The 23,322-nt window shown below is 49.9% G+C and overlaps 1 protein-coding gene across 3 annotated transcripts in view; it reads right to left on the bottom strand.

Annotated features, from left to right (window-relative positions):
- LOC110492375 (bromodomain adjacent to zinc finger domain protein 2A) overlaps positions 1–23,322 on the bottom strand; it is a 33,586-nt gene that overhangs the window by 9,108 nt on the left and 1,156 nt on the right. For 2 of the 3 annotated variants that reach the window (XM_021566634.2, XM_021566635.2), the window contains exons 2-26: positions 22,309–22,438; positions 20,392–21,243; positions 17,271–19,496; positions 16,759–17,016; positions 16,253–16,651; positions 16,022–16,082; positions 15,674–15,782; positions 15,194–15,295; positions 14,838–15,063; positions 14,587–14,648; positions 14,407–14,472; positions 13,681–14,313; positions 13,258–13,472; positions 13,020–13,094; positions 12,748–12,925; positions 12,606–12,668; positions 10,312–10,456; positions 9,619–10,229; positions 9,278–9,476; positions 8,808–8,963; positions 8,419–8,579; positions 7,869–7,934; positions 883–1,166; positions 560–695; positions 137–283 (exon numbers count right to left, since the gene is read on the bottom strand). In XM_021566634.2, coding sequence (XP_021422309.2) covers positions 137–283; positions 560–695; positions 883–1,166; positions 7,869–7,934; positions 8,419–8,579; positions 8,808–8,963; positions 9,278–9,476; positions 9,619–10,229; positions 10,312–10,456; positions 12,606–12,668; positions 12,748–12,925; positions 13,020–13,094; positions 13,258–13,472; positions 13,681–14,313; positions 14,407–14,472; positions 14,587–14,648; positions 14,838–15,063; positions 15,194–15,295; positions 15,674–15,782; positions 16,022–16,082; positions 16,253–16,651; positions 16,759–17,016; positions 17,271–19,496; positions 20,392–21,243; positions 22,309–22,438 — 7,560 coding nt within the window. The remainder of the gene's footprint in view (positions 1–136; positions 284–559; positions 696–882; positions 1,167–7,868; positions 7,935–8,418; positions 8,580–8,807; positions 8,964–9,277; positions 9,477–9,618; positions 10,230–10,311; positions 10,457–12,605; positions 12,669–12,747; positions 12,926–13,019; positions 13,095–13,257; positions 13,473–13,680; positions 14,314–14,406; positions 14,473–14,586; positions 14,649–14,837; positions 15,064–15,193; positions 15,296–15,673; positions 15,783–16,021; positions 16,083–16,252; positions 16,652–16,758; positions 17,017–17,270; positions 19,497–20,391; positions 21,244–22,308; positions 22,439–23,322) is intronic. The other variant, XM_021566636.2, reaches the window with a different exon arrangement.

The raw sequence follows: 23,322 nt of genomic DNA, 5'->3' as shown, positions 1-23,322 counted from the left end.
GAGTTTCTTAATCTAAGCCAAGTTGAATGGTCTGAACAGTTCACCCTTCTGAACTCCCCCCTGGTTAGATGAGCAGTGACCCCTGTTGTGGTCCATAAGGGTAGCCAAGCAGAGTGCAGCCTCAGTCAGTCCTCACCTTAGAGACGCAGGTGGGGCAGAACCAGTCCCCCTCTGGCACCTGGGTGACCTTTGGCCTCAGGCAGTACATGTGGCAGCCACGGTCACAGCCGTCACACAACAGCAGGTACTCATCATTATCCCCCTTCCTGCACACCTGACACGTCTACAACACCACACAGACAGGGACACAGTTGTCTTTAAGGGAAATGCTCTGTTGCCGTCTTTCAGACTACAGTGCAATACTACATGTGTTTACTGTAAGTTGCTTTGGATCAAAGGGTCTTCTCAATGATCTCATCAGCATGTCACTACTATGATATTTGCCATAGGAATGTTCTATATTCCTTGTTTCACTTACATCCATAATATTATTCCCTTCATAATAATGGTTTCTATTCTCAGTGTACATATTGAGTATTGCTACTGGGCTTGTCCCCACCACTTTGACCACAGATCTCTCCCAGGCGATGGCCTTCTCCAGCTGTAGCAGACACAGACATAGCTGGGGGGCGCTCCGACAGCGGTCCAGGGCCTGGCGCCATGTCCGCAATCTGGGGGTGATCTCACTCTCCAGACTGTGGGAAAGAGATTATAAAAATAGGTCTCAACACAATTAAGGGCTGAAGTGAGACGAAGGTTTAAATCACTCTGAAGAGCTTTGAGCAATTTGACCAAATACCACACAAATCTAATCCATGATATTATTAAATCACGCTCCACTCCACCCTTTCCAACCTCTGACCCCAACCCTGTCCCTCCCACCTCATGACGTCCATCTGGCCCATCTGGCTCTCCTCGGGGGTGAGGGGGGCGAGACGCACCACCTCGGCCAGGTTCCAGAGGGGCTCCTTCAGGTAGCGCCGGTCAATGTTTCTCTCCAGGTTGGCCAGGCGCAGGACGGCCAGGTCCAGCGGGTGGCTGGCCACACGGGGCAGGTCTGACCACTCCTTCTTAGTCCGCACGATCCAGTCGTCCCGGGGGTCCACATCATGCTCGTAGTACTGCAGGTCGTCACGCGTGGAGTCCACCTCTGGAACTGTGTAGGGCTGAGGTGGGGAGGAGGGAGAATGACAGAAAAGAGAATATTATAGTTCTCGACAATCAAAAGGCAGTGAAGCAAAGAACTTTGAAGCTAGAGCAAGACTTAAAAGGGTTGTGAGGTACGGCGGGCGGGCAAGCAGTACGTGGGTAAAAAATAAATATTACAACCTGTGTTGTGAAAATTGCATTGTTTGCTCTATAACCTGTTAGTTTAAATGCCTTGCGACGGTGATATTGTCTCTGCCTTTAGGCCTATAGAAGAATAAATCCAACCACAACCCTGTCATCACAAAACGGGAGAGCAAGTTAACTGTTAACTCTGTCCGGAGAAGTCTACAAAGCATATTGTATGTAACAAACAGTTACGTGACCTACAGCACGGTTAAGCAAGTTAACGTTTCTGACATTTTCAGACCACTAAACAACTATTACATTTTGAACCAGAGAGTTACCGCAAGTCGCAAAGAAAACAGGAACTGCTTCCACTATTCCAGAACCAATTCAACTTCACCTATCAAATCACCTCTGCTTAGTCTAATACAGGTGACAACTAAAAGATACCAACAACTATTTAGTCAAACGTAAGCTAAATATGATGTGTCCATGGTACTGATTTCTGTGAGCGCAAGTATAAAAACATGTTGACTCACCCTACTTGTAGAGATACGCCAATGCCACCATCCTCATGTCAACGAAATGGTCAGGCTACCTGGCTAAAATCCTTACGCGCAAGCCTAACTTCCTTTCATGGGCCTTCTACATCTAACTACATATTGAACTTCCATCCTCTCAGGCCAGGGGCAGAATGTATGAATTAATAGTTGGAACAGAATCACAGTAATAATCATTGGCCAGTACAGAGAATTAAGTAAAACCACAAGTCCAAATCCCCATTTGCAGCCATGGCTAATTTAGGAAAGGGACAATTTAGGCGAGCTAGCCAGCCACTGGAGGACAACACAACGGGATGCAACAATTCAAGTTGTTTCAGTCAATGATGTATGCTCTCAATGCGATTTGATAGGAGTGACGCCAAATCCAAACTGGCTCCCTTGACACTTTTTTTTGGTGCGCCAGGACCATTCACAGCTGAGCTCACTCAGTTTAGCTCAATGCTGATTGGCTATTATTTTAATCAAGGGAGGCTAAATGCTCGCTGGTGGGCGAGGCAAGGTGGGCGAGGTAAGGTGGGCGAGGTAAGGTGGGCGAGGTGGGTAAGGTAAGGTGGGCGAGGTGAGGTAAGGTGGGCGAGGTAAGGTAAGGTGGGCGAGGTAAGGTGGGCGAGGCAAGGTGGGCGAGGCAAGGTGGGCGAGGCAAGGTGGGCGAGGCAAGGTGGGCGAGGCAAGGTGGGCGAGGCAAGGTGGGCGAGGCAAGGTGGGCGAGGCAAGGTGGGCGAGGCAAGGTGGGCGAGGCAAGGTGGGCGAGGTAAGGTGGGCGAGGTGGGTAAGGTAAGGTGGGCGAGGTGAGGTAAGGTGGGCGAGGTGAGGTAAGGTGGGCGAGGTGAGGTAAGGTGGGCGAGGTAAGGTAAGGTGGGCGAGGCAAGGTAAGGTGGGCGAGGCAAGGTAAGGTGGGCGAGGCAAGGTAAGGTGGGCGAGGCAAGGTGGGCGAGGCAAGGTGGGCGAGGCAAGGTGGGCGAGGCAAGGTGGGCGAGGCAAGGTGGGCGAGGTAAGGTGGGCGAGGTAAGGTAAGGTGGGCGAGGTAAGGTAAGGTGGGCGAGGTAAGGTAAGGTGGGCGAGGTAAGGTAAGTCGGGTAAGGTAAGGTGGGCGAGGTAAGGTAAGTCGGGTAAGGTAAGGTGGGCGAGGTAAGGTAAGTCGGGTAAGGTAAGGTGGGCGAGGTGAGGTAAGGTAAGGTGGGCGAGGTGAGGTAAGGTGGGTAAGGTAAGGTGGGCGAGGTGAGGTAAGGTAAGGTGGGTGAGGTAAGGTGGGCGAGGTGAGGTAAGGTGGGCGAGGTAAGGTAAGGTGGGCGAGGTAAGGTGGGCGAGGTGAGGTAAGGTGGGTAAGGTAAGGTGGGCGAGGTGAGGTAAGGTAAGGTGGGCGAGGTAAGGTGGGCGAGGTGAGGTAAGGTAAGGTGGGTGAGGTAAGGTGGGCGAGGTGAGGTAAGGTAAGGTGGGCGAGGTGAGGTGGGCAAGGTGAGGTAAGGTAAGGTGGGCGAGGTAAGGTAAGGTAAGGTGGGCGAGATAAGGTAAGTCGGGTAAGGTAAGCGAGGTGAGGTAAGGTGGGCGAGGTGAGGTAAGGTAAGGTGGGCGAGGTAAGGTAAGGTGGGCGAGGTGAGGTAAGGTGGGCAAGGTGAGGTGGGCAAGGTGAGGTGAGGTGGGCAAGGTAAGGTGGGCGAGGTGAGGTAAGGTGGGTAAGGTAAGGTGGGCGAGGTAAGGTAAGGTAAGGTGGGCAAGGTAAGGTAAGTCAGGTAAGGTAAGGTGGGCGAGGTAAGGTAAGTCGGGTAAGGTAAGATGGGTAAGGTAAGGTGGGCGAGGTGAGGTAAGGTAAGGTGGGCGAGGTAAGGTGGGTAAGGTAAGGTGGGCGAGGTGAGGTAAGGTGGGTAAGGTAAGGTGGGCGAGGTAAGGTGGGCGAGGTGAGGTAAGGTAAGATGGGCAAGGTGAGGTAAGGTAAGGTGGGTGAGGTGAGGTAAGGTGGGTGAGGTGAGGTGGGCAAGGTGAGTAAGGTAAGGTGGGCAAGGTGGGATGGGCAAGGTGGGCAAGGTAAGGTGGGCAAGGTAAGGTGGGCAAGGTAAGGTGGGTAAGGTAAGGTGGGTAAGGTAAGGTGGGTAAGGTAAGGTAAGGTGGGCAAGGTAAGGTGGGCAAGGTGAGGTGGGCAAGGTGAGGTGGGCAAGGTGAGGTGGGCAAGGTGAGGTGGGCAAGGTGAGGTGGGCAAGGTGAGGTGGGCAAGGTGAGGTGGGCAAGGTGAGGTGGGCAAGGTGAGGTGGGCAAGGTGGGGTGGGCAAGGTGGGGTGGGCAAGGTGGGGTGGGCAAGGTGGGGTGGGCAAGGTGGGGTGGGCAAGGTGGGGTGGGCAAGGTGGGGTGGGCAAGGTGAGGTGGGCGAGGTGGGTAAGGTAAGGTGGGCGAGGTAAGGTGGGTAAGGTAAGGTGGGCGAGGTGAGGTAAGGTGGGTAAGGTGGGCGAGGTGAGGTAAGGTGGGTAAGGTAAGGTGGGCGAGGTAAGGTGGGCGAGGTGAGGTAAGGTGGGCAAGGTATGGTGGGCAAGGTAAGGTAAGGTGGGCGAGGTGAGGTAAGGTGGGCGAGGTGAGGTAAGGTGGGCGAGGTGAGGTAAGGTGGGCGAGGTGAGGTAAGGTGGGCGAGGTGAGGTAAGGTGGGTAAGGTAAGGTGGGCAAGGTGAGGTAAGGTGGGCGAGGTGAGGTAAGGTGGGCGAGGTGAGGTAAGGTGGGCGAGGTGAGGTAAGGTGGGCGAGGTGAGGTAAGGTGGGTAAGGTAAGGTGGGCAAGGTGAGGTAAGGTAAGGTGGGTAAGGTAACGTGGGCGAGGTGAGGTAAGTTGGGCGAGGTGAGGTAAGGTGGGTGAGGTAAGATGGGGAAGGTAAGGTGGACGAGGTGAGGTAAGGTAAGGTGGGTAAGGTAACGTGGGCGAGGTGAGGTAAGGTGGGCATGGTAAGATGGGCGAGGTGAGGTAAGGTAAGGTAGGCAAGGTGAGGTAAGGTAAGGTAGGCAAGGTAAGGTAAGGTGGGCGAGGTGAGGTGGGTAAGGTGAGCGAGGTGAGGTAAGGTAAGGTGGGTAAGGTAAGGTGGGCAAGGTAAGGTGGGCGAGGTGAGGTAAGGTGGGCGAGGTGAGGTAAGGTGGGCGAGGTGAGGTAAGGTGGGCGAGGTGAGGTAAGGTGGGCGAGGTGAGGTAAGGTGGGCGAGGTAAGGTGGGCGAGGTAAGGTGGGCGAGGTAAGGTGGGCGAGGTAAGGTGGGCGAGGTAAGGTGGGCGAGGTAAGGTGGGCGAGGTAAGGTGGGCGAGGTAAGGTAAGTTGGGTAAGGTGGGCAAGGTAAGGTGGGCGAGGTGAGGTGAGGTAAGGTGGGCGAGGTGAGGTAAGGTAAGGTGGGCGAGGTGAGGTAAGGTAAGGTGGGCGAGGTGAGGTAAGGTAAGGTGGGCGAGGTGAGGTAAGGTAAGGTGGGCGAGGTAAGGTAAGGTGGGCGAGGTGAGGTGAGGTAAGGTAAGGTGGGCGAGGTGAGGTGAGGTAAGGTAAGGTGGGCGAGGTGAAGTAAGTCAGGTAAGGTGGGCGAGGTAAGGTAAGTCGGGTAAGGTAAGATGGGTAAGGTAAGATGGGCGAGGTGAGGTAAGGTGGGCGAGTTAAGGTGGGTAAGGTAAGGTGGGCGAGGTGAGGTAAGGTGGGTAAGGTAAGGTGGGCGAGGTGAGGTAAGGTGGGTAAGGTAAGGTGGGCGAGGTGAGAAAAGGTGGGCGAGGTGAGGTAAGGTAAGGTGGGCGAGGTGAGGTAAGGTGGGTGAGGTGAGGTAAGGTAAGGTAAGGTGGGCAAGGTAAAGTGGGCAAGGTGAGGTGGGCAAGGTGAGGTGGGCAAGGTGGGGTGGGCGAGGTGAGGTAAGGTAAGGTGGGCAAGGTAAGGTGGGCAAGGTGAAGTGGGCAAGGTGAGGTGGGCAAGGTGAGGTGGGCAAGGTGAGGTGGGCGAGGTGGGCAAGGTAAGGTGGGCAAGGTGAGGTAAGGTGGGCAAGGTAAGGTGGGCGAGGTGAGGTAAGGTGGGCAAGGTAAGGTGGGCGAGGTGAGGTAAGGTGGGCAAGGTAAGGTGGGCAAGGTAAGGTGGGCAAGGTAAGGTGGGCAAGGTAAGGTGGGCAAGGTGAGGTGGGCAAGGTGAGGTGGGCAAGGTGAGGTGGGCAAGGTGAGGTGGGTAAGGTAAGGTGGGCGAGGTGAGGTAAGGTGGGTAAGGTGGGCGAGGTGAGGTAAGGTGGGTAAGGTAAGGTGGGCGAGGTAAGGTGGGCGAGGTGAGGTAAGGTGGGCAAGGTAAGGTGGGCGAGGTGAGGTAAGGTGGGCAAGGTAAGGTGGGCGAGGTGAGGTAAGAAGGTGGGCAAGGTAAGGTGGGCGAGGTGAGGTGAGGTAAGGTGGGTGAGGTGAGGTGGGCGAGGTGAGGTAAGGTGGGCAAGGTGAGGTGGGCGAGGTGAGGTAAGGTGGGCGAGGTGAGGTAAGGTGGGCGAGGTGAGGTAAGGTGGGCGAGGTGAGGTAAGGTGGGCGAGGTGAGGTAAGGTGGGTAAGGTAAGGTGGACGAGGTGAGGTAAGGTAAGGTGGGTAAGGTAACGTGGGCGAGGTGAGGTAAGGTGGGCGAGGTAAGTTGGGCGAGGTGAGGTGGGCGAGGTAAGGTGGGCGAGGTAAGGTAAGGTGGGCAAGGTAAGGTAAGGTGGGCAAGGTAAGGTAAGGTAAGGTGGGCGAGGTGAGGTAAGGTAAGGTGGGCGAGGTGAGGTGAGGTAAGGTAAGGTGGGCGAGGTGAGGTAAGGTGGGCGAAGTGAGGTAAGGTGGGCAAGGTGAGGTAAGGTAAGGTGGGCGAGGTAAGGTGGGCGAGGTGAGGTAAGGTGGGCGAGGTGAGGTAAGGTGGGCGAGGTGAGGTAAGGTGGGCGAGGTGAGGTAAGGTGGGCGAGGTGAGGTAAGGTGGGCGAGGCGAGGTGAGGTAAGGTGGGCGAGGTGAGGTAAGGTGGGCGAGGTGAGGTAAGGTGGGCGAGGTGAGGTAAGGTGGGCGAGGTAAGGTAGGTAAGGTGGGTAAGGTGAGGTACGTTGGGTAAGGTAAGGTGGGCGAGGTGAGGTAAGGTGGGCGAGGTGAGGTAAGGTGGGCAAGGTAAGGTGGGTGAGGTAAGGTAAGGTGGGTAAGGTAAGGTGGGCGAGGTGAGGTAAGGTGGGTAAGGTAAGGTGGGCGAGGTGAGGTAAGGTAAGCGAGGTGAGGTAAGTTGGGTAAGGTAAGGTGGGCGAGGTGAGGTAAGGTGGGTAAGGTAAGGTGGGCGAGGTGAGGTAAGGTGGGTAAGGTAAGGTGGGCGAGGTGAGGTAAGGTGGGTAAGGTAAGGTGGGCGAGGTGAGGTAAGGTAAGCGAGGTGAGGTAAGTTGGGTAAGGTAAGGTGGGCGAGGTGAGGTAAGGTAAGTGAGTGCAGACATCAAATGATACATTTTTTTAAGCCACAACTATTTTAAAAATATAAAAGCAGGCCCCTAAAAACACAGAGAGCGCTTATTTCAAACAGTGTTAGGAGCAGGAGTGTTGACGTGACAACTCTAGACACACTGGCTGTGTCCGAATACCTGTACTTGCAATCTAAATAGTAGGCATACAATTTATTTATTTTTTATAGTATGTGACATTTCCAAAAAATTGTATGCATTAAATGACAGGATGTCATACTCATTTTGGCTTTTCATTTAGTAGAATTCGCTGAAGAGAATTGTCTTTCCAGACACGCGTGTGACAACAGCTGATAATCGCGCTGTACCAAAATTAACAAATGGCAGAAATCAACATAATTGCACATTGATAACGTATTCTCAGTAGGATGAGCCTAGTCGTTGACTACTGTATCCGCTTTTACTTAAAAGTATGTTCCAAATAGTATGTAGTACACAGTATGCAGTTTAAGTAGTAGACAAGACAGATTTCAGACACAGCGTCTCCTTTTCAATTTTAGGAGGTGACAAAAATAATTCTTAAAAGGGAAACATGAAGACTTGTGAAAGAGTGTAGATCCAAAAGAAGGGTGAGGATGTGTGAATTGTAGATCGAAAACCTGGTTTGTACCTGGAATCCTGCGGCTGGCGTTTCCGTGTTATTGTCAGAGTCGCTCCTTCCATTCTGAGGAGCCATCTTGAAATATAAGTAATGGACATATGATGTGATGAGTGTGAAAAGTTTCCCTGTTTTTGTATGACAATGCCAGGAGGGGGGGACACGGTCACTGTATAAACTGCAGCAGCACATGCCACCTACGCCACCCTCTGGACATTCAGTGCAACTGCAGCCATAGTAAAAAATAAACAGAAAAAAAATGACAAAATATAAACTGACAAGCTCCAGACATTTCAAACCCAACTTACTTTACAAACTACCAGGCACCCACCCTACCCATGCATCCCTGTGTGCATCTCAACAGTCTAAAGTGTCCTCCTTGCCTTGGTCTGCACAGATCTGAAAAGGCGGTAAATTTGGGGATGATATGACGGAAAGGTATTTCAGGATCAACTCTCCACTATCTGTGTTTCCAGAGCAGTGCAGATGAGGGATGTCAGTAGGGATAGAAAGAAACTTTAGACTATTGAGACAGGGCCCCTCTGTCCCCCTGGCGTCTCACCTTGAGGTGCAGGTCGGCGGCAATGACCCTCTGCTCCAGGTCCTCCACCCAGCGGAGGGCTCCGACGTCTGTCTCCAGGGCCCGCTCCTGGACCTGCCATGGCTGCTGCAGGGACTCTAGCAGGGCCTCTCCCTCCTTCACCTTCACCTGGAATATAGGGTCTGACGGGAGGACGGAGAGAAGGGAGATGCAAGGGGAAGGGGATAGAGATAGATAGAAGAGAAAAAAGGACAAGGAAAGTGTCATCATCCCATTTCCATTCATTACAACAACATACTTCTTTAAAGTCCCATTGATGTCCAAAGCAGCTTCACTATGAAACAACCAAATCTGACACACTATGACTTTTCATATCCCCATCTTTTCCTGACCAGTGCTCACTGACTCACCGTTGATGGGCCGTGTGCAGACCTCAGCCAGGTACTCCATGTGTTTGGCCAAGTGTTTGTGGAGCACCTTCTCCCGGATGCCTCGTGGGTGCAGGGCCTGCAGGGTGGCCGTCAGGTCCTCAGGCTCCTTTATCCACCACCAGCCACGCACCATTGCTAACAAAACAACAGCAACACACACACTTGACACCAGCATGACACCAGCATCACACCGTAGCATGTTAGCAAACCATGCTAGCCATAATCGGCTAACCACACAGAAGCATAGGATTAGATCTTGTAGTTTTGCTACTTCGGATAACCATACATAATCATGTAAGCCAAATCCGCAGCTCAAATTGCATTATGTTTACATTGCTGACAAGTGTCATCGTCAGACACTACAGATGATATTGGATAATCCGTAGGTAGTTTTCAATAGCATGTGTAAAAAAAAAAATGTTTTAAAGGATTGAACTGAATGGCTTTACATGCTGGAATGGGCTTGACCACGAGCTGAGTGAAGTACTGTTGCTCTATCTCCTGGAAGAGTGTGGAAGAAGGGCGGCCACGACGCTTAGCTGCAGCCGCTCTAGCGCCAACCCTGCGGGCGGGACTGCCGCCCCTCCTCCGCCTGCGCCCTGGTTTGGCTGGGCTGGGGGTCACCTGGGGTGTGGGGTCTGGTACAGACTGGAGAGAGGGAGAAAGATAGTTTAATAAGAGATAAAAATCTTCTTTGATGAAGAAAACATGTTCAACAGTAGTAACTTATGTTGAGTGTTCTCTCCCATGAGGGTCCTGAAGTGTGTGCAGGGGGCTGAGGGGGAATCACCTGCAGCAGTGGAGCAGCAAGGGCGGGCAGGGTGCTGGGGGTCAGAGGGAGGCGTTTGGGCGGCTTGCTGGGGGGGGTCTGAGGTTCTGTCAGAGAGGTTTTGTCACAAGGCTGTTTTGGCAGCAGGTTGAACCACTGCCCCTGTTTCTCCGCCATCTCTTTCACGCTATCCTCTGGTAGTCTGCCTTTAGGTGCCGTCCCTGTTATTGGCTCCGTCCCGTTGGTTAAGGCGCCTTGCAATTGGCTGAGACAGTTACTGAAAGTGGACTGAGTGAGGTCTTCTGTTCCATTGGTGGTGGTGGTGGTGTCCTGGGAAATGCCTGGCCCCGACTCCTCCCCTCCGGACTTGCTGCTACGGCGACGGCGGCGACACTTGGCGGTGCGGAGGTGTAGCTCCACCTCTGGTTTGATCTTGCGGGGGCGACCCCGGGCCCTGGGACTGCTCATAAGAGAGGCGGTGCCAGGGAGAGGGTCCTCTTTAGGGGGCAAGGAGGTCTGGGACTGGGGAGGGGAGGCGGGGGGGGCAGGGGTGGTTGTGGGCTTCTCCTCCACTTTGGGTTCCCTCTTCAGAAGAGTGACGGGCACCTCCTTCACCAGGATATCTTCTGTCGCTAACAGACAGAGGATGGATATGTTTAGAGTCAATAAAAAGATGGCTAGCAGAGGGTTGAGAGCAGTTGCTCTGCAACTCACCTAGGATCTCCTCAGGCCCCTCCACCAGCACCCCTCCCAGGTGGGGCAGGAGCAAGTATCTCCGGCGGAACCGGTCCTGGCCCAGAGACACCGCCCGCAGGGAGTGGGAGGACTGGAGCAGCTTCTTACGGAAAAACACCTGTCGCTGTGGAGGAAAAAATAAACAAACATACATATATATCACACACATACACACAAAAGTATGTGGACACCCTTTCAAATGAGTGGATTTGTTTATTTCAGCCACACCCGTTACTGACAGGTGTATAAAAATCAAGCACACAGCCATGCAATCTCCATAGACAAACCTTGGCAGTAGAATGGCATTACTCAAGAGCGCAGTTCATTGTGGCACCGTCACAGGATGCCACCTTTCCAACAAGTCAATTCATCAAATTTCTGCCCTGCTAGCGCTGCCCCGGTCAACTGTAAGTGCTGTTATTGTGAAGTGGAACCACCTAGGAGCAACAACGGCTCAACCGCAAAATGGTAGGTCACACAAGATCACAGAATGGGACCGCCGAGTGATGAAGCGCGTTTTCAATTTTCACCTAAAATGACATACCCAAATCTAACTGGCTGTAGCTCAGGCCCTGAAGCAAGGATATGCATATTCTTGGTACCATTTGAAAGGAAACACTGAGGTTTGTGGAAATGTGAATTGAATGGAGGAGTATATAACACAATCGATCTGGTCGAAGAAAATACAAAAGACAAAAACCAACACAATAGATCTGGTAGACTACAAAAACAAAACAAAAACGTTTTTTCTACCACCATCTTCGAAATGCAACAGGAAGGTCCCAAAGGAAGGCCATCACTCTGGATGTAATTCCGATGGTGTCCACAAGATGGCAGCAGTGTATGTGCAAAGTTTCAGACGGATAACTTGAAGTATGAGCAAACTACATGACATTTAGTGTGAAGTCACCCAGGTACATTTGGGCAAATCGTGAAGGAGACATTTACATTTTTCTGCAAGAATATCGTCCGATCTGTATACTTGGACTTTGATTTAGCTTTCCAGTATTAGTAGCCATATCGTAAATTCAACATTTGCAAAACACCCTGTTTTCATAACTCTCCATATTCTTGTAATTTGAAGGCGTCGCTATCTGACCAAATTTGGTGTCCTATAGGATATAGTACACTCCTAATTATATAGTGAAGTCGGGTTACGTTCTAGGATCTTGGAGGAATAAATACGAATGTGATTTGACTGGTTGAAACAACATTTCGGGTTAGATTTTCACAGATTCCTTTCTTTGCAAATTGAACGAGTGGAAATACAAAATCAAATGTGCAGGATATGAAAATGTATTTTATCTAACAAAATGACACTTCCATGTTATGTCTGGGAGCCTTTGGATGATACAATTCTGAAATCTAGTTCTGATTTAAGTACACATTTCACCTTCAGTGGTGAATTTATCAAACCTATCGCGGTGAAAAAAGGTGTTTTGTTGTTAGGAGATCTCAAACAATAGCATGGCATTTATTCGCAGTAATATCTACTGTAAATTGGACAGTGCAGTTATATTAACAAGAATTTAAGCTTTCAGCCGATATAAGACACATATGTACCGACATTTGTTGTTTCTCTAAAATCTGATTTATAAAACTGTCCTGTTGACGGGACGCCTATCCCTACGTTAAGCGTCTGCTGGAGTGGCATAAAGCTTGCCGCCATTGGACTCTGGAGCAATGGAAAGGCGTTCTCTGGAGTGATCAAGCTTCACCATATGGCAGTCTGACGGACAAATCTGGGTTTGGCGGATGCCAGGAGAACGCTACCTACCCTAATGCACAGTGCCAACTGTAAAGTTTGGTGGAGGAGAAATAATGGTCTGAGGCTGTTTTTTCATGATTCGCGCTAGGCCCCTTAGTTAGAGTGAAGGGAAATATTAATGCTACAGCATACAATGACATTCCAGACGATTGTTGCAACAGTTTGGGGAAGGCCCTTCCCTGTTACGGCATGACAATGTCCCCGTGCACAAAGCGAGGTCCAGATCTCGGTTTGTCGAGATCGGTGTGGAAGAACTTGACTGGCCTGCCAGTCGACTTGCTTCCATTGCGGCTGAACATCCCTGCAGCAATGTTACACCATGTAGTGGAAAGCCTTTCCAGAAGAGTGGAGACTGTTATAGAGGGGACCAACGACGTGCAGGTGTCCACATAATTTTGGTCATGTAGGGTGACATTTTCCTCAAACAAAACAACTCAGAACTGTGAACACAATGTAGTTACACTGATAGAAAAGACACTACAGAAGAACAAAATTAATGCCTTACCTTGGTTAGCTTATCGATCTGCCTCTCCAACTCTGGAATGCTGGCGTTGGTGGGGCTGTCAGTCTGTGGAAAGGACATTTGGTGAGCATAATACAGACATCCTCACCAACACATTGAGATTGACACAAACACACACACGCACTTCACTCAGTTTGGGCTCCTCCTTGGGTGTGCGGCGGCGGCTGCCCCTCTCCATGGGGCCGCCGCTCTCTTCCAGACTGAGGTTCTCCTCCTCTGCCACCCTGGCACTGCGCCTCCTCTCCTCTAGATAGAGCTCCTCCTCAGACCGCCCCGTACGCCGTGCTAGAGCTGCCTTCAGTCTGGGAGATCACACACATAAAGCCCCAGTGATATAACACTCTCCTTCCACAAACTAAAATAAATCTAAATTCAAGGAGCTATGACTGGTCTTACTTGCGCAATTTCCCCTCGATGATCCACTTGTTCTTCCTGTAAGTAGCCCTGTTTTCCAGTGTGTTGTCAATCTCACTGCAATGCAAAACAATACAAACAGGGTTTACTTTAAATGTGGGATATCCTTTCCAGAAGGGGTTTCTTTTGACACATTTTTGCTGTAAAATATATTTGCATCATACTTAGGATATGGTTGTTATTAACTCCTTAGGGAGAAACTGTGTATTGTCATCCTGACCTTATGACAATGTTGCTGCCGTTGAGCTCCTCCACCAGGAAGCCCAGGATGGCAGCCTTGGTGTCGGGGTTGAGGGTGAGGAAGGTCTTGGTCCGCAGCACGTTGCACACCTCCATGTCAAAGCCATGGGACTCCAGGAAGATCCTCAGGCCCTCAGACACTGTGCTGCGAGTCAGCTCCAGGTCCACCAGCTTCTCCCCTAGGATCTTCACCGACTAGAGGGAGAGAAAGAGGGGGATTGAAGAAATTGAACTAGGTAAATCTGTTGAACTAGAGTTTACATGTAACATACAGCTAAATACATTTTTTAATTGGTAAACTATAGCTAACAGTAAAATGTCTACATGGAGACAGCGCTTTGTCAAACAAATATTCAGGAACAACCATCTCCAAAACTATCTCCATACAGTCAACAACACACACCTGGTAGTAGGGTGGCAGGCCTGGGTCGTGGAGTGCGGCCTCCACCAGCTTTATGAGCAGATCCTGGACCTCGCTTTGACTGTCTCCCAGGCCCAGGAGGCCCTCCTGCAGGGTGCTGAGGCTAGGCACATCAGTGGGGATGTGGAGGCCCAGCACCTTGCCATAGCTGTACAGGAACTCCACCACAGTCAGGCAGTGGGAGAAGGCCACACCAGAAAGAACCAAGCCAGGGATCCGAGACAGCTCCGGAAGGGGCTGGTGGTCTGTGAGACACATGTCCTCAGTGGGCTTCTTCAGCTCCTCCAGGATCATCTGCTGTCTCCTCCTCTCCTCCAGCCGTCTCTGGGCCTGGGCCCTCCTCTCCACCTGCTTCTTAGCTGCCAGGGCTGCCTGGGCCGCAGCCTCCGCCTCTGCCTGGGCAGCAGCCAGGGCTTTGGCCTTACTCCTGGCCCCCAGCACCCTTTTCCCCTTGGCCAACCTCTCCTGGTCAGTCTCCACAACCGGTGGCGGCACCTCAACCTTCTTCCTAGGGCCGCGCTTCTTGGGCTCAGGGGCGGGTGGCTGTGGTGGGGCCGGCTGTGAGGCCTCCTGGTCGGCTGGTTCAGCCTTCACCTCCTTGGTCTCCTTGTCCAGCTGAACAGAGGGTAAGAGGGGTTTGTTAAATAGAGTGTGGCCGATTATTGCTTTGGTCAAAAATATATATATTTATATATAAATATGCCTTACCTTCGCTTGCTTTTTCTCCTGTCGGATCTTTTTATTCTTGTTATCCTCCTTTCTTTTCATCCTTGCCTAGAAGAGAGCAATGGAACCATTTGAGTTAAGTGTGTTGGAGACAACCTGGATACACCACCAACATGTAATGTTACAGCACGTCTTCAGATTTTGATACTTAGTATACCGTACCTTTCTTTTCATTTTCTTCTTGATTTTGACAAGTTTCTCCTTGTCCTCCTCAGTCAGACCATCTAAAATGAGATAAACACGTTTACATTGGAGACTTCAAAATCCCCAACCTAATTGAAGCTTTTTGATGCAGACAGATTCTACAATATTACATGGCTGATTATTTTGTGCCATTGAATAAGTCTGTACAGGAGCTTACTTTCCAACCAGTGAACACAGACTCATATCGCCAGGCTATGACCTCCACTCACCCTTGGCCTCTAGCCTCTTCAGCATTCTGGCATCCACCTTGCTCAGCAGGTCCACCATCTTGGGTTTGGGCGGCCTGCCGGGCTTTCGGACTGGCCCACCCTTGGTACGACGAGCTCGGGGCCGGGGCATCTCTTTGTCAGGGTTTGGAGGTCGGCCACGTCGGCCTGTGATGGCCATGATCATGGAGGGCACCTCCTCATTGGCCAGTAGGCACCATTTCACTCCCTGGAAGAGATCATATGAAAAGTTTTATGGGAAATGTGTTTTATGATATTATTGACAGTGTGCGTTGAGTTATTACTGTAGGTATTTATGATGAAAAATCTGTCAGCAAATACAATAAATTCACACACACCTCAGTGGAGTCCCTCTCCTCGTAGAAGTCTCCTACGGGCATGCGGGGGCTGAAACTGAAGTGTTCCCTGGTCACAGCAGTGTCCTGGTGCCTGTTTAGATACTGAGGGAGAACAGGGTCGTCAGTCAGTGGCATCAGAGCAGAAGAACATGGACAAACACAGGTCATAGGTCACCGAGTCATCCACCCACAGTATGAGCAAATAATGGGTTGATTAAATGCAGCTACAGTTATGCCTGTATGCTAAAAACATGGCCTCTCCATAGTCTCTTAATTTAGATGGTCACAGTCAATCTCTCACCCAAAATTAGTGTCTGTCTGATGTGGTAAATGCCCTGAGGTAAAGAAAACCCATTGTATCAAGGACTATTTATAGCTGCTGAAGTTCTCTCGTGTATCACACAATAAATTGACAGTAAGATTATGTTGTGCCAAAATGGCTCCTGTGGTGAGGTTTTACTGTAACTCAGGGCCATTTACCTTGATGACTTCAGGAAACTGCTTCATCCTCCTCCCACAGGGGCTGTAGTACCAGGTCTCGCCCTTGAGTCGGTCCTCATTCTTCTTGACCCGGATCTCCCTCCTCCAGCTAAAGCACAGATCAATAGAAAGTCAGTTAAGAACCACATTCAACAGAGTAAAAGCAGCACATAGTATCCATGCAGTGGGCCTAGAATAGAAGGATGAAACTGAGGGGTTTTGTATTTATGGGTGAACATAAACCTTCTGCACTTTCCACACACTAGAAGTATTTGGCACAGAGAAAGCCTAATTAAGGGGGACTTCTCGCTCCATAAACTGTATAAATCAGAGTGTATGTATCATTACCCGTGGAGCAGAGGGAAGTAGACCTGCTCCTCTGTTGCTATCCTCCTTCTAGGAGTGTCACCTGTACAAAGAACAAAGATAGTTGAATCAGATCAGTACCAAATGACTCATCCATCAACAATGCCATTGGTTTAGAGTTTATAATCATTGGGTTATAACTATATCTAGTTGAAAAATATGTAACCATTTTTCAATAATTTCCAGTATTAAAGTAGTTTGCTCATTCATTACCCGCAGTGGAACTGTCGTCGCCGTCGTTGACGTTATTGTCATCATCATTGGGTTTAGTGTCAATGTCCATTTTTGCTATTTTGTGTGGCTTCGGCTCCAGAACACTTACTTTCTTGACTCTAACTTTCTTGGGTTTGATCACTGGTGGGGTCTCGCCACTGGTCAGACATGGTTTACCAATGGTAGTGACTGGTCCACTTTGACCAGGAAGTAAGCCTTCAGCAGAATGTTCAGGCTCTCCTGTGGCTGCTACTGGTTCAATCTTCTTTCTCTTTCTAGGTCGTCCCTTTTCCTTGTTCTCTCCTACCTCAAGCTTCTTCCTCCTCTCTACCTTTATCTTCTCTACCTTTGGAGTTTTAATAGCAGACTTCCGCTGGGCTTTCCCAGGGGCCTGCGGAACTGGAGAGTGACAACAGAAATTTCAGAAATCCTTGTTTGTACACTACCTTTTTCAAAATGAATTAGTTACACAGATAAAAAAAAGGGATAAAGAGAAGTTGGTTTACCGGGAATGGAGGCTGCTTGAGTGCGTGGCTTCCTGGGTTTCCTTGGTGTTTTGGTCTTTTGGCCAGTCGTGGGCAGGGCTGGGGCACCTAGGGGCAGGAGCGGGGCTCCAACCAGGCTTTCCACCAGGGCACTGAGCGCCGCTGTGTGCTTGCCTTTATCCATGATAACAGGTGGTGCCATGATGGTAGCAGCACTGGCCTTGGTGCTGGTGGTGCCAGTGGAGTCTGGTATATCCCAGACCTCCGCCTCACGGTCACCTTCAGACCGTGTCAAGAGGGCATAAGGTTAATGGTCAATGTGTAGCAACATCGAATTAACGGAGTTACTGTTTGTTGACAAAATATGTATTTCCATTGTTGGCTGTGATAATTTCCAAGACCTAACCCACAACTCTTTCTTGCAAAGTTCTAGATTGCCACACATCTTACTTAACAGGAGATTCTGACTCATAAAAATCGAATTAATTACAAAAACATAGGTTGTCATACATCAACTATGGCAAGGATCTTACCTTTGTAGGCTGGGGTTGGTTTGGCAGGGCAATTTGAGCTTGACTGAGAGATGTCATTCTGGGACAAGTCAACACTGGAGTCCTGCATCTGAGAGGTGTTGTTCAGAGAGGACTCCAGCATGGACTCCTTGGTGCTCAGGCAGCTGTCCATGGTCTCCTCTGCCCGAGAAACGTTCTCTGTCTGGGAATCATCCAGAGTCAATTCCCTAGAGTCCTCCACAGAGGAGAAGCTGCTATCCATTGTAGTGTCTCCAACATGTGATGTTTCCTCCACGTGAGTGCTGTCATCCATGCGAGCGCTGTCATCCACGCGAGCGCTGTCATCCACGCGAGCGCTGTCGTCAAATAGAGATTTGCTGCCATCTACGCGAGAGCTGTCGTCAAAGCGGGAAGTGTCATCATCCGTGTGAGAGGTATCGTCAAACAGAGAGTTATCACCATCTACGCGGGAGATGTCATCCAATCGAGATGTGTCATTTATGCGAGAGGTATCGTGAAGTCTAGAAGTTTCATCAAACCGAGAGGCATCGTCAAATGACGAGTTGTTACTGATGTCATCTTCCTCAGTGAGGCTGAGGTCTTCCATATGGGTGCTGTCGAGGCGTATGGACTCCGCCTGCAAGGACTCGTCAAAAGACTCATCAACTGTTGACTCATCCGTCACACAGATGTCATCCAGACTTCTCTTCTCCTGGGGAATGTCTGCACCGCCCATCGGGGTGGTGTCATTTTTCTCAGCACAAACTTGGTCCCCAGGGGAGTCCTCTTGGTTCTTGGGGTGCAGTGTCGTCCCAGGAATAACTGTGAGGGGTTTGATTGAGTGTTTTTCACATTGACGAGTCGGAGACCCTGCGGAATCAATATTTGATGATGTTTTGACTCTGTCTGCTTCTACAGAGGGATCCTTCATGTTCCCCATGTACTTCATGTTCCCCATGCATCGCTCCTCTGGCTCTGGGGGAACCATCCGTTTAGGAGCTTGTGGAGGAGCAGGGGCGGATAGTGGAGGCGCAGAAGGTACCTCAAGAGGAGCAGTCATCACTGCAAGAGGCACAGACATCAAGGCAGGTGATTCAGACAATGGAGGATCTCTGGAGGTTTGGGATGTGAGAGGAGGTCCAGACAGAGGTAGAGCTCTAGGGCCTTGGACTGTTAGAGGAGGCATAGACACCTCCTTTGGAAAGGAGGACACTACAGACACAGACACTGCGGGAGGGGCAGAAACTGCTAGGGGACAAGTAGACACTGATTGAGAAAGTGAGGACACTGATATAGAACGTGAACTGACTGCTGAATGAGGCCTGGACACTGCTGAGGGAGGTGCCATGATTGCCACCGAGGGAGTAGACACCACTGGGGAAGGAGCAGATGCAGACATTGATGACGAAGTCCAAAACGTTTCTCGAAGTGCTCCAAATAAATTAGGGGGAGAAGAAGTCAGAGGAGGTAGTCTGGATCCTTGGACCATCTGTTGAAGAGCGGGGATAGGCACAGACATGGAGTGCGGGAGAGCAGACACCATGGTAGAAGTCGAGACCACTGCAGGAGGTGTAGATGTAGTGTGAGCAGTCTGATGTGCCACAGACACTGGGGGACGAGCACTGACTGGATTGGGAGCAGACACAGATGGAGGTCTAGAGGATTTGTCCAGTAAAGGAGAAAGAGCAGATGGCTTAGGAGGAGGTGCAGACAATGAGGAGGGAGGTGATACGACTGATGGAAGTGTGGACACAGTCACTGGAAAAGGTCTTAGGCCTTGTAACATCAGAGGAGGCGACGACAGCCTGGGAGGAGGCCCGAGCACAGGGGGAGAAGGAGCAGAGGACACAGGAGGAGCTGAGTTTCGGGGAGGCGTAGAAGTAACAGAGGAAGATGAAACAACAGGAGGCCCTGAGGCACTCATATGAGCCATAGACACTGCAGGAGGTGCAGAGACCCTAGGAGGGGTTGCTGCCTTAGCTGAAGGAGGTGTGGAAACCACAGGGGGAGGCGCCGACATCGAGTGTGGAGGCTCAGGCAGCGCAGACTCCCTCGCTAAGGTAGTCATTTCATGGTGCTGGGCCATTGGCTGCTTGGAGCGCTGGCAGTAGTCACTGGTGGGCCCCATAGGAGGTCCAGGGGGCTTGGGAGGGTAGCTGTCGCTTTTAGGCAGCCGCTGGGCGACTGACGCCCTCTCCATCCCATTGTAGCCTTTATCCACATCCTTAAACGCTTCACTCATCCGCCCTAGGGAACACAAAACAGTCAGACCATTAGAAATGACAAGAACAAAACACAGCAGCGGCAAGGCAATTCAAAGGAGGGAATCTGAAGAGCAGATGGAGCTTTTATAAAACACCTTGTCGACAATCTTATGCATGCCAGCGTTCCACTTCAGTGAGATGACAATAAATATATTGCCTGTATGAAGGGCCAGGAGTTTTTCGCTATGTATTGTGGTGCACACTAAATTGGAGTTGAGCTACACCCGACTACAGTGGTTGAGAATCAAGAAATATGTGAGGTGAGATTTACAACATGATTTATCTCAGGAGATACAGGCCAGGGTCCAAACCAGGAAACAAGTAAGGTTCTCTGACATGGAGAGCTAACTACAGTCAAACAGGAACAATGAATGACCTATAGATAAGCCTACATTTCGAACCACTGCAAGAGGTGACTTTCCTAAACTTTTTGGGACTTGTCCATACTGTAACCTGTGTTAGAAGGAATCCAGCTGACACATCCTTATTCCTTTCCACAAAAAATGTCCTCTCGTCAGAAAATGTCTCTTATCAAGCTGAGATGACAGAATATGCAAACACAGTTTCAGTTCTGTCATGGAAACAGTTGACAGCGTTGACATTTAAAAAAATCTGCTTAGTGAATTCAATTACTGACAGCTGAGACACTGATTAGTAAATTAGCAGATAAGGCCTAATTGAAAGAGTTGAGTCATTGAAAAGAAAAATAGCTTTGAAACAGGAATTTCAAACACTTGTGATACATGGCGCTGTTTCTACAGATACTGTATTTAGCGACCACAGAAATATGAAAATGAAACACTTCTTCTGTGCTATAAAAATAGAAGGGGTTAGGTTACTCAGAAGACTTGAAATCTGTGTAAATATGTGCATCTCACCTTGCATGACAGCTGGCATCGCTACAGAACCACCATGGGGACTCCTCTCCCTGGTCTGGCTCTGGGGCGATCCACTATCCGCCATTGTCGAGGGTGACATCATGGGGACAGAAGACACCGCCATGGGGAGCGGGCTGCCTGTGCCCCCCCGGCCCATCTGGTGGTGCTGGGGGCTTCCCCGTGGAGGGGTGAAATTCTGGGAGGTAGGGGGCATCATTTGAGCCTGAGGTTGTGGAGTGGGAAGAGGTGGGTGCTGGGGCTGGTGCTGGTAGTAGGGAATCCCGTTGGACACCATGCTGTAGTGCTGAGGTTGCTGCTGCTGCTGGTGGTGGTGTTGCTGTGTCTGTTGGTGAGGGGGTGGCTGTGGAGGCTGCTGCTGGTGATGCTGTGAGGGCGCAATCCCAGGGTGCACCTGGCTCTGGTAGGCCCCGTACACGCTGTGCGAGTTATACCCCATTGCCATGGCTGTGCTGCTCTGCTGTTGCCCCGGGTTAACCCTGTTCCAGTACTGCCCCCCTGTAAGATTCATGTTTGGGGGTGGCACCACGGGGGGCTGACGGGACCCAGGCATGCCCCCGTTCAGTTGGTACTGTCCGTGACTCTGGAAATGCTGCTGGCTCTGTTGCTGCATCACCCCAGTGGGAGGCTGCTTCTGGTGCATGCCATGCCCAGGAGACAAGCTCATGGCTGGGCTGTACTGTGGCTGTCCTCCCCACAGGTAGTCGTAGCCCATGCTACTCTGGTGGTGGTGGTTGCTCATATGAGGGTATGGGGCTGTTGGAGTTTGGGAGCCAGACACACTGGACCCAATTACAGTAGTGCTGCCATTCACATTCATTTCGCCGTTCATATCTGCAAAGGTGGTCAGGGACAAGAGTAAGAGAAGACAGGTCAGATAATTCATTTTTCAGAGTGTTCAATTCACACATCATGCATCCTGCACAATCATAAATTCTCTAGAAAATTTGAGGTGTGAGGTTACATTAATTAATTGCTTATGTACCAAAAACCTTCTCTAGAGTTAGATACAATCTCTTGCTCATTATAAGGTGTGAAAAGACTGGGGCAGAGCGATATTCATTTAAATCAGTTATTGATATACACTTAAATATATAAAAACGCAACATGCAATATTTTTTTTGTTTTTTACTGGGTTACAGTTTATAGGAAATCACTCAATTGACAAATTCATTAGGCCCTAATCTGTGGATTTCACATGACTGGGCAGGGGCGCAGTCATGGGTGGGCGTGGTCCCACCCACTCGGGAGCCAGGCCCAGCCAATCAGAGTTAGTTTTTCCCTACAAAACAGCTTTTTTACAGACAGAAATACGCCTCAGTTTCATCAGCTGTCCGTCCGGTGGGCTGGTCTCAGAAATCCTGCAGGTAAAGAAGCCAGAGGTCCTGAGGCCAGTTGTGAGGCCAGTTGGACATACTGCAAAATTCTCTAAAATGACGTTGGAGGCAGCTTATGGTAGAGAAATTAACATGAAATTATCTTGCAACAGCTCTGGTGGACATTCCTGCAGTCAGCATGCCAATTGCTGGCTCCCTCAAAACTTCAGACATCTATCGCATTGTGTTTTGTTACAAAACTGCACATTTTCGAATGGCCTTTTATTGTCCCCAGCACAAGGTGCACCTGTGCAATGAACACACTTTAACCAGATTCTTGATATGCCACACCTGGCAGGTAGATTGATTATATTGGAAAAGGAGAAATGCTGCCTAACAGGCATGTAAACAAAAATAGTGCACAACATTTGAGAGAAATACGATTTTAGTGTGTATGGAACATATCTGGGATATTTTATTACAGCTCATGAAACATGGGACCAACACTTTACATAGTGTTTATATTTTTGTTCACCATAGAAATAGAGGCAGAGTAAACACAGAAAATTGGGTCTGTACTCACTCTTCTCCTGCTGAGGGAAACTCATGGAGGACCCATTGGTATAGACAGAATCCCCTGAGGAGAGTTTCAGTCCTGAGTTAACAGACACAGAGGAGTGGGTGCCATAGTTGAAATGGTTGTTCGCCTCCATCTGAAAAACAGGTAGCAAAGACAACAAGTCATGAAGAAAAACAATAAATAAACCAGGAAAAAGTATTTGACCCTGCACATCAAATAAATAATAGTTTTTTGAATAAATAATAAATAATCTATCTAGATCCATACACAAACATGCATTGTTACAACTGCAGGCGTTGGCAAGCCTGATGATGGCTATGAATGATGACACGTTGAGGACGACACCACAAACGTTGCACTCCTACAACATGTCGCAGTTAGAGCAGCAGATGGGATGCTCTGGCCAGCACACTCATGGACAATGAACGCCACGTTAAAGCACAGCGAACCCGTTTTGACAGCGGGGGAACGACAATATTTTGGTCTGCGAGACATGTTATCAAGAAATCTAGCTATACATTGAAAAAGGTATATCGTGGTTTTCAACAAGTTGTACAGCATATTGTACAGAACGTCTGCCTGTTCGTAAACCCAACGTTTAACTGCGTTTGTCAACATCCATCCCACGATAAACGCATAATATTAGCATTAAGAGCTAACTAACACTAGCTAGCTGAAAACATTGGTTTCATTAAGCTATGCTAGCTCGATAGTTCACCACAAATCTTGGCAATGTCACAAATATATATTTAAATTGCCATTTGAAAACAGACAACTTCCGTAGTTAATCATTTATTAGCTAATTTCTAACGACAGAAAATTAGATTCGGTTGTCATTGCTTACTAGCAAGGCTTTCTGCTACACGTGACCATGCGCTGTTGCTGATATCGCCTCTCTGCATAGACCTGAATCTCTCATCCAATACTCAACTTGTCAGCAAACTAGCTATAGCAGTCTTTCATGATAGCGTGTCATGGTTACACTAGCTCGCTATTTAACTTGTCCAGTTGAAGTTG

This window comes from Oncorhynchus mykiss, chromosome 16 (assembly GCF_013265735.2).
Source record: "Oncorhynchus mykiss isolate Arlee chromosome 16, USDA_OmykA_1.1, whole genome shotgun sequence".
In the NCBI taxonomy this organism is placed as follows: Eukaryota; Metazoa; Chordata; class Actinopteri; order Salmoniformes; family Salmonidae; genus Oncorhynchus; species Oncorhynchus mykiss.
This window is presented reverse-complemented; position numbering and strand designations above follow the sequence as displayed.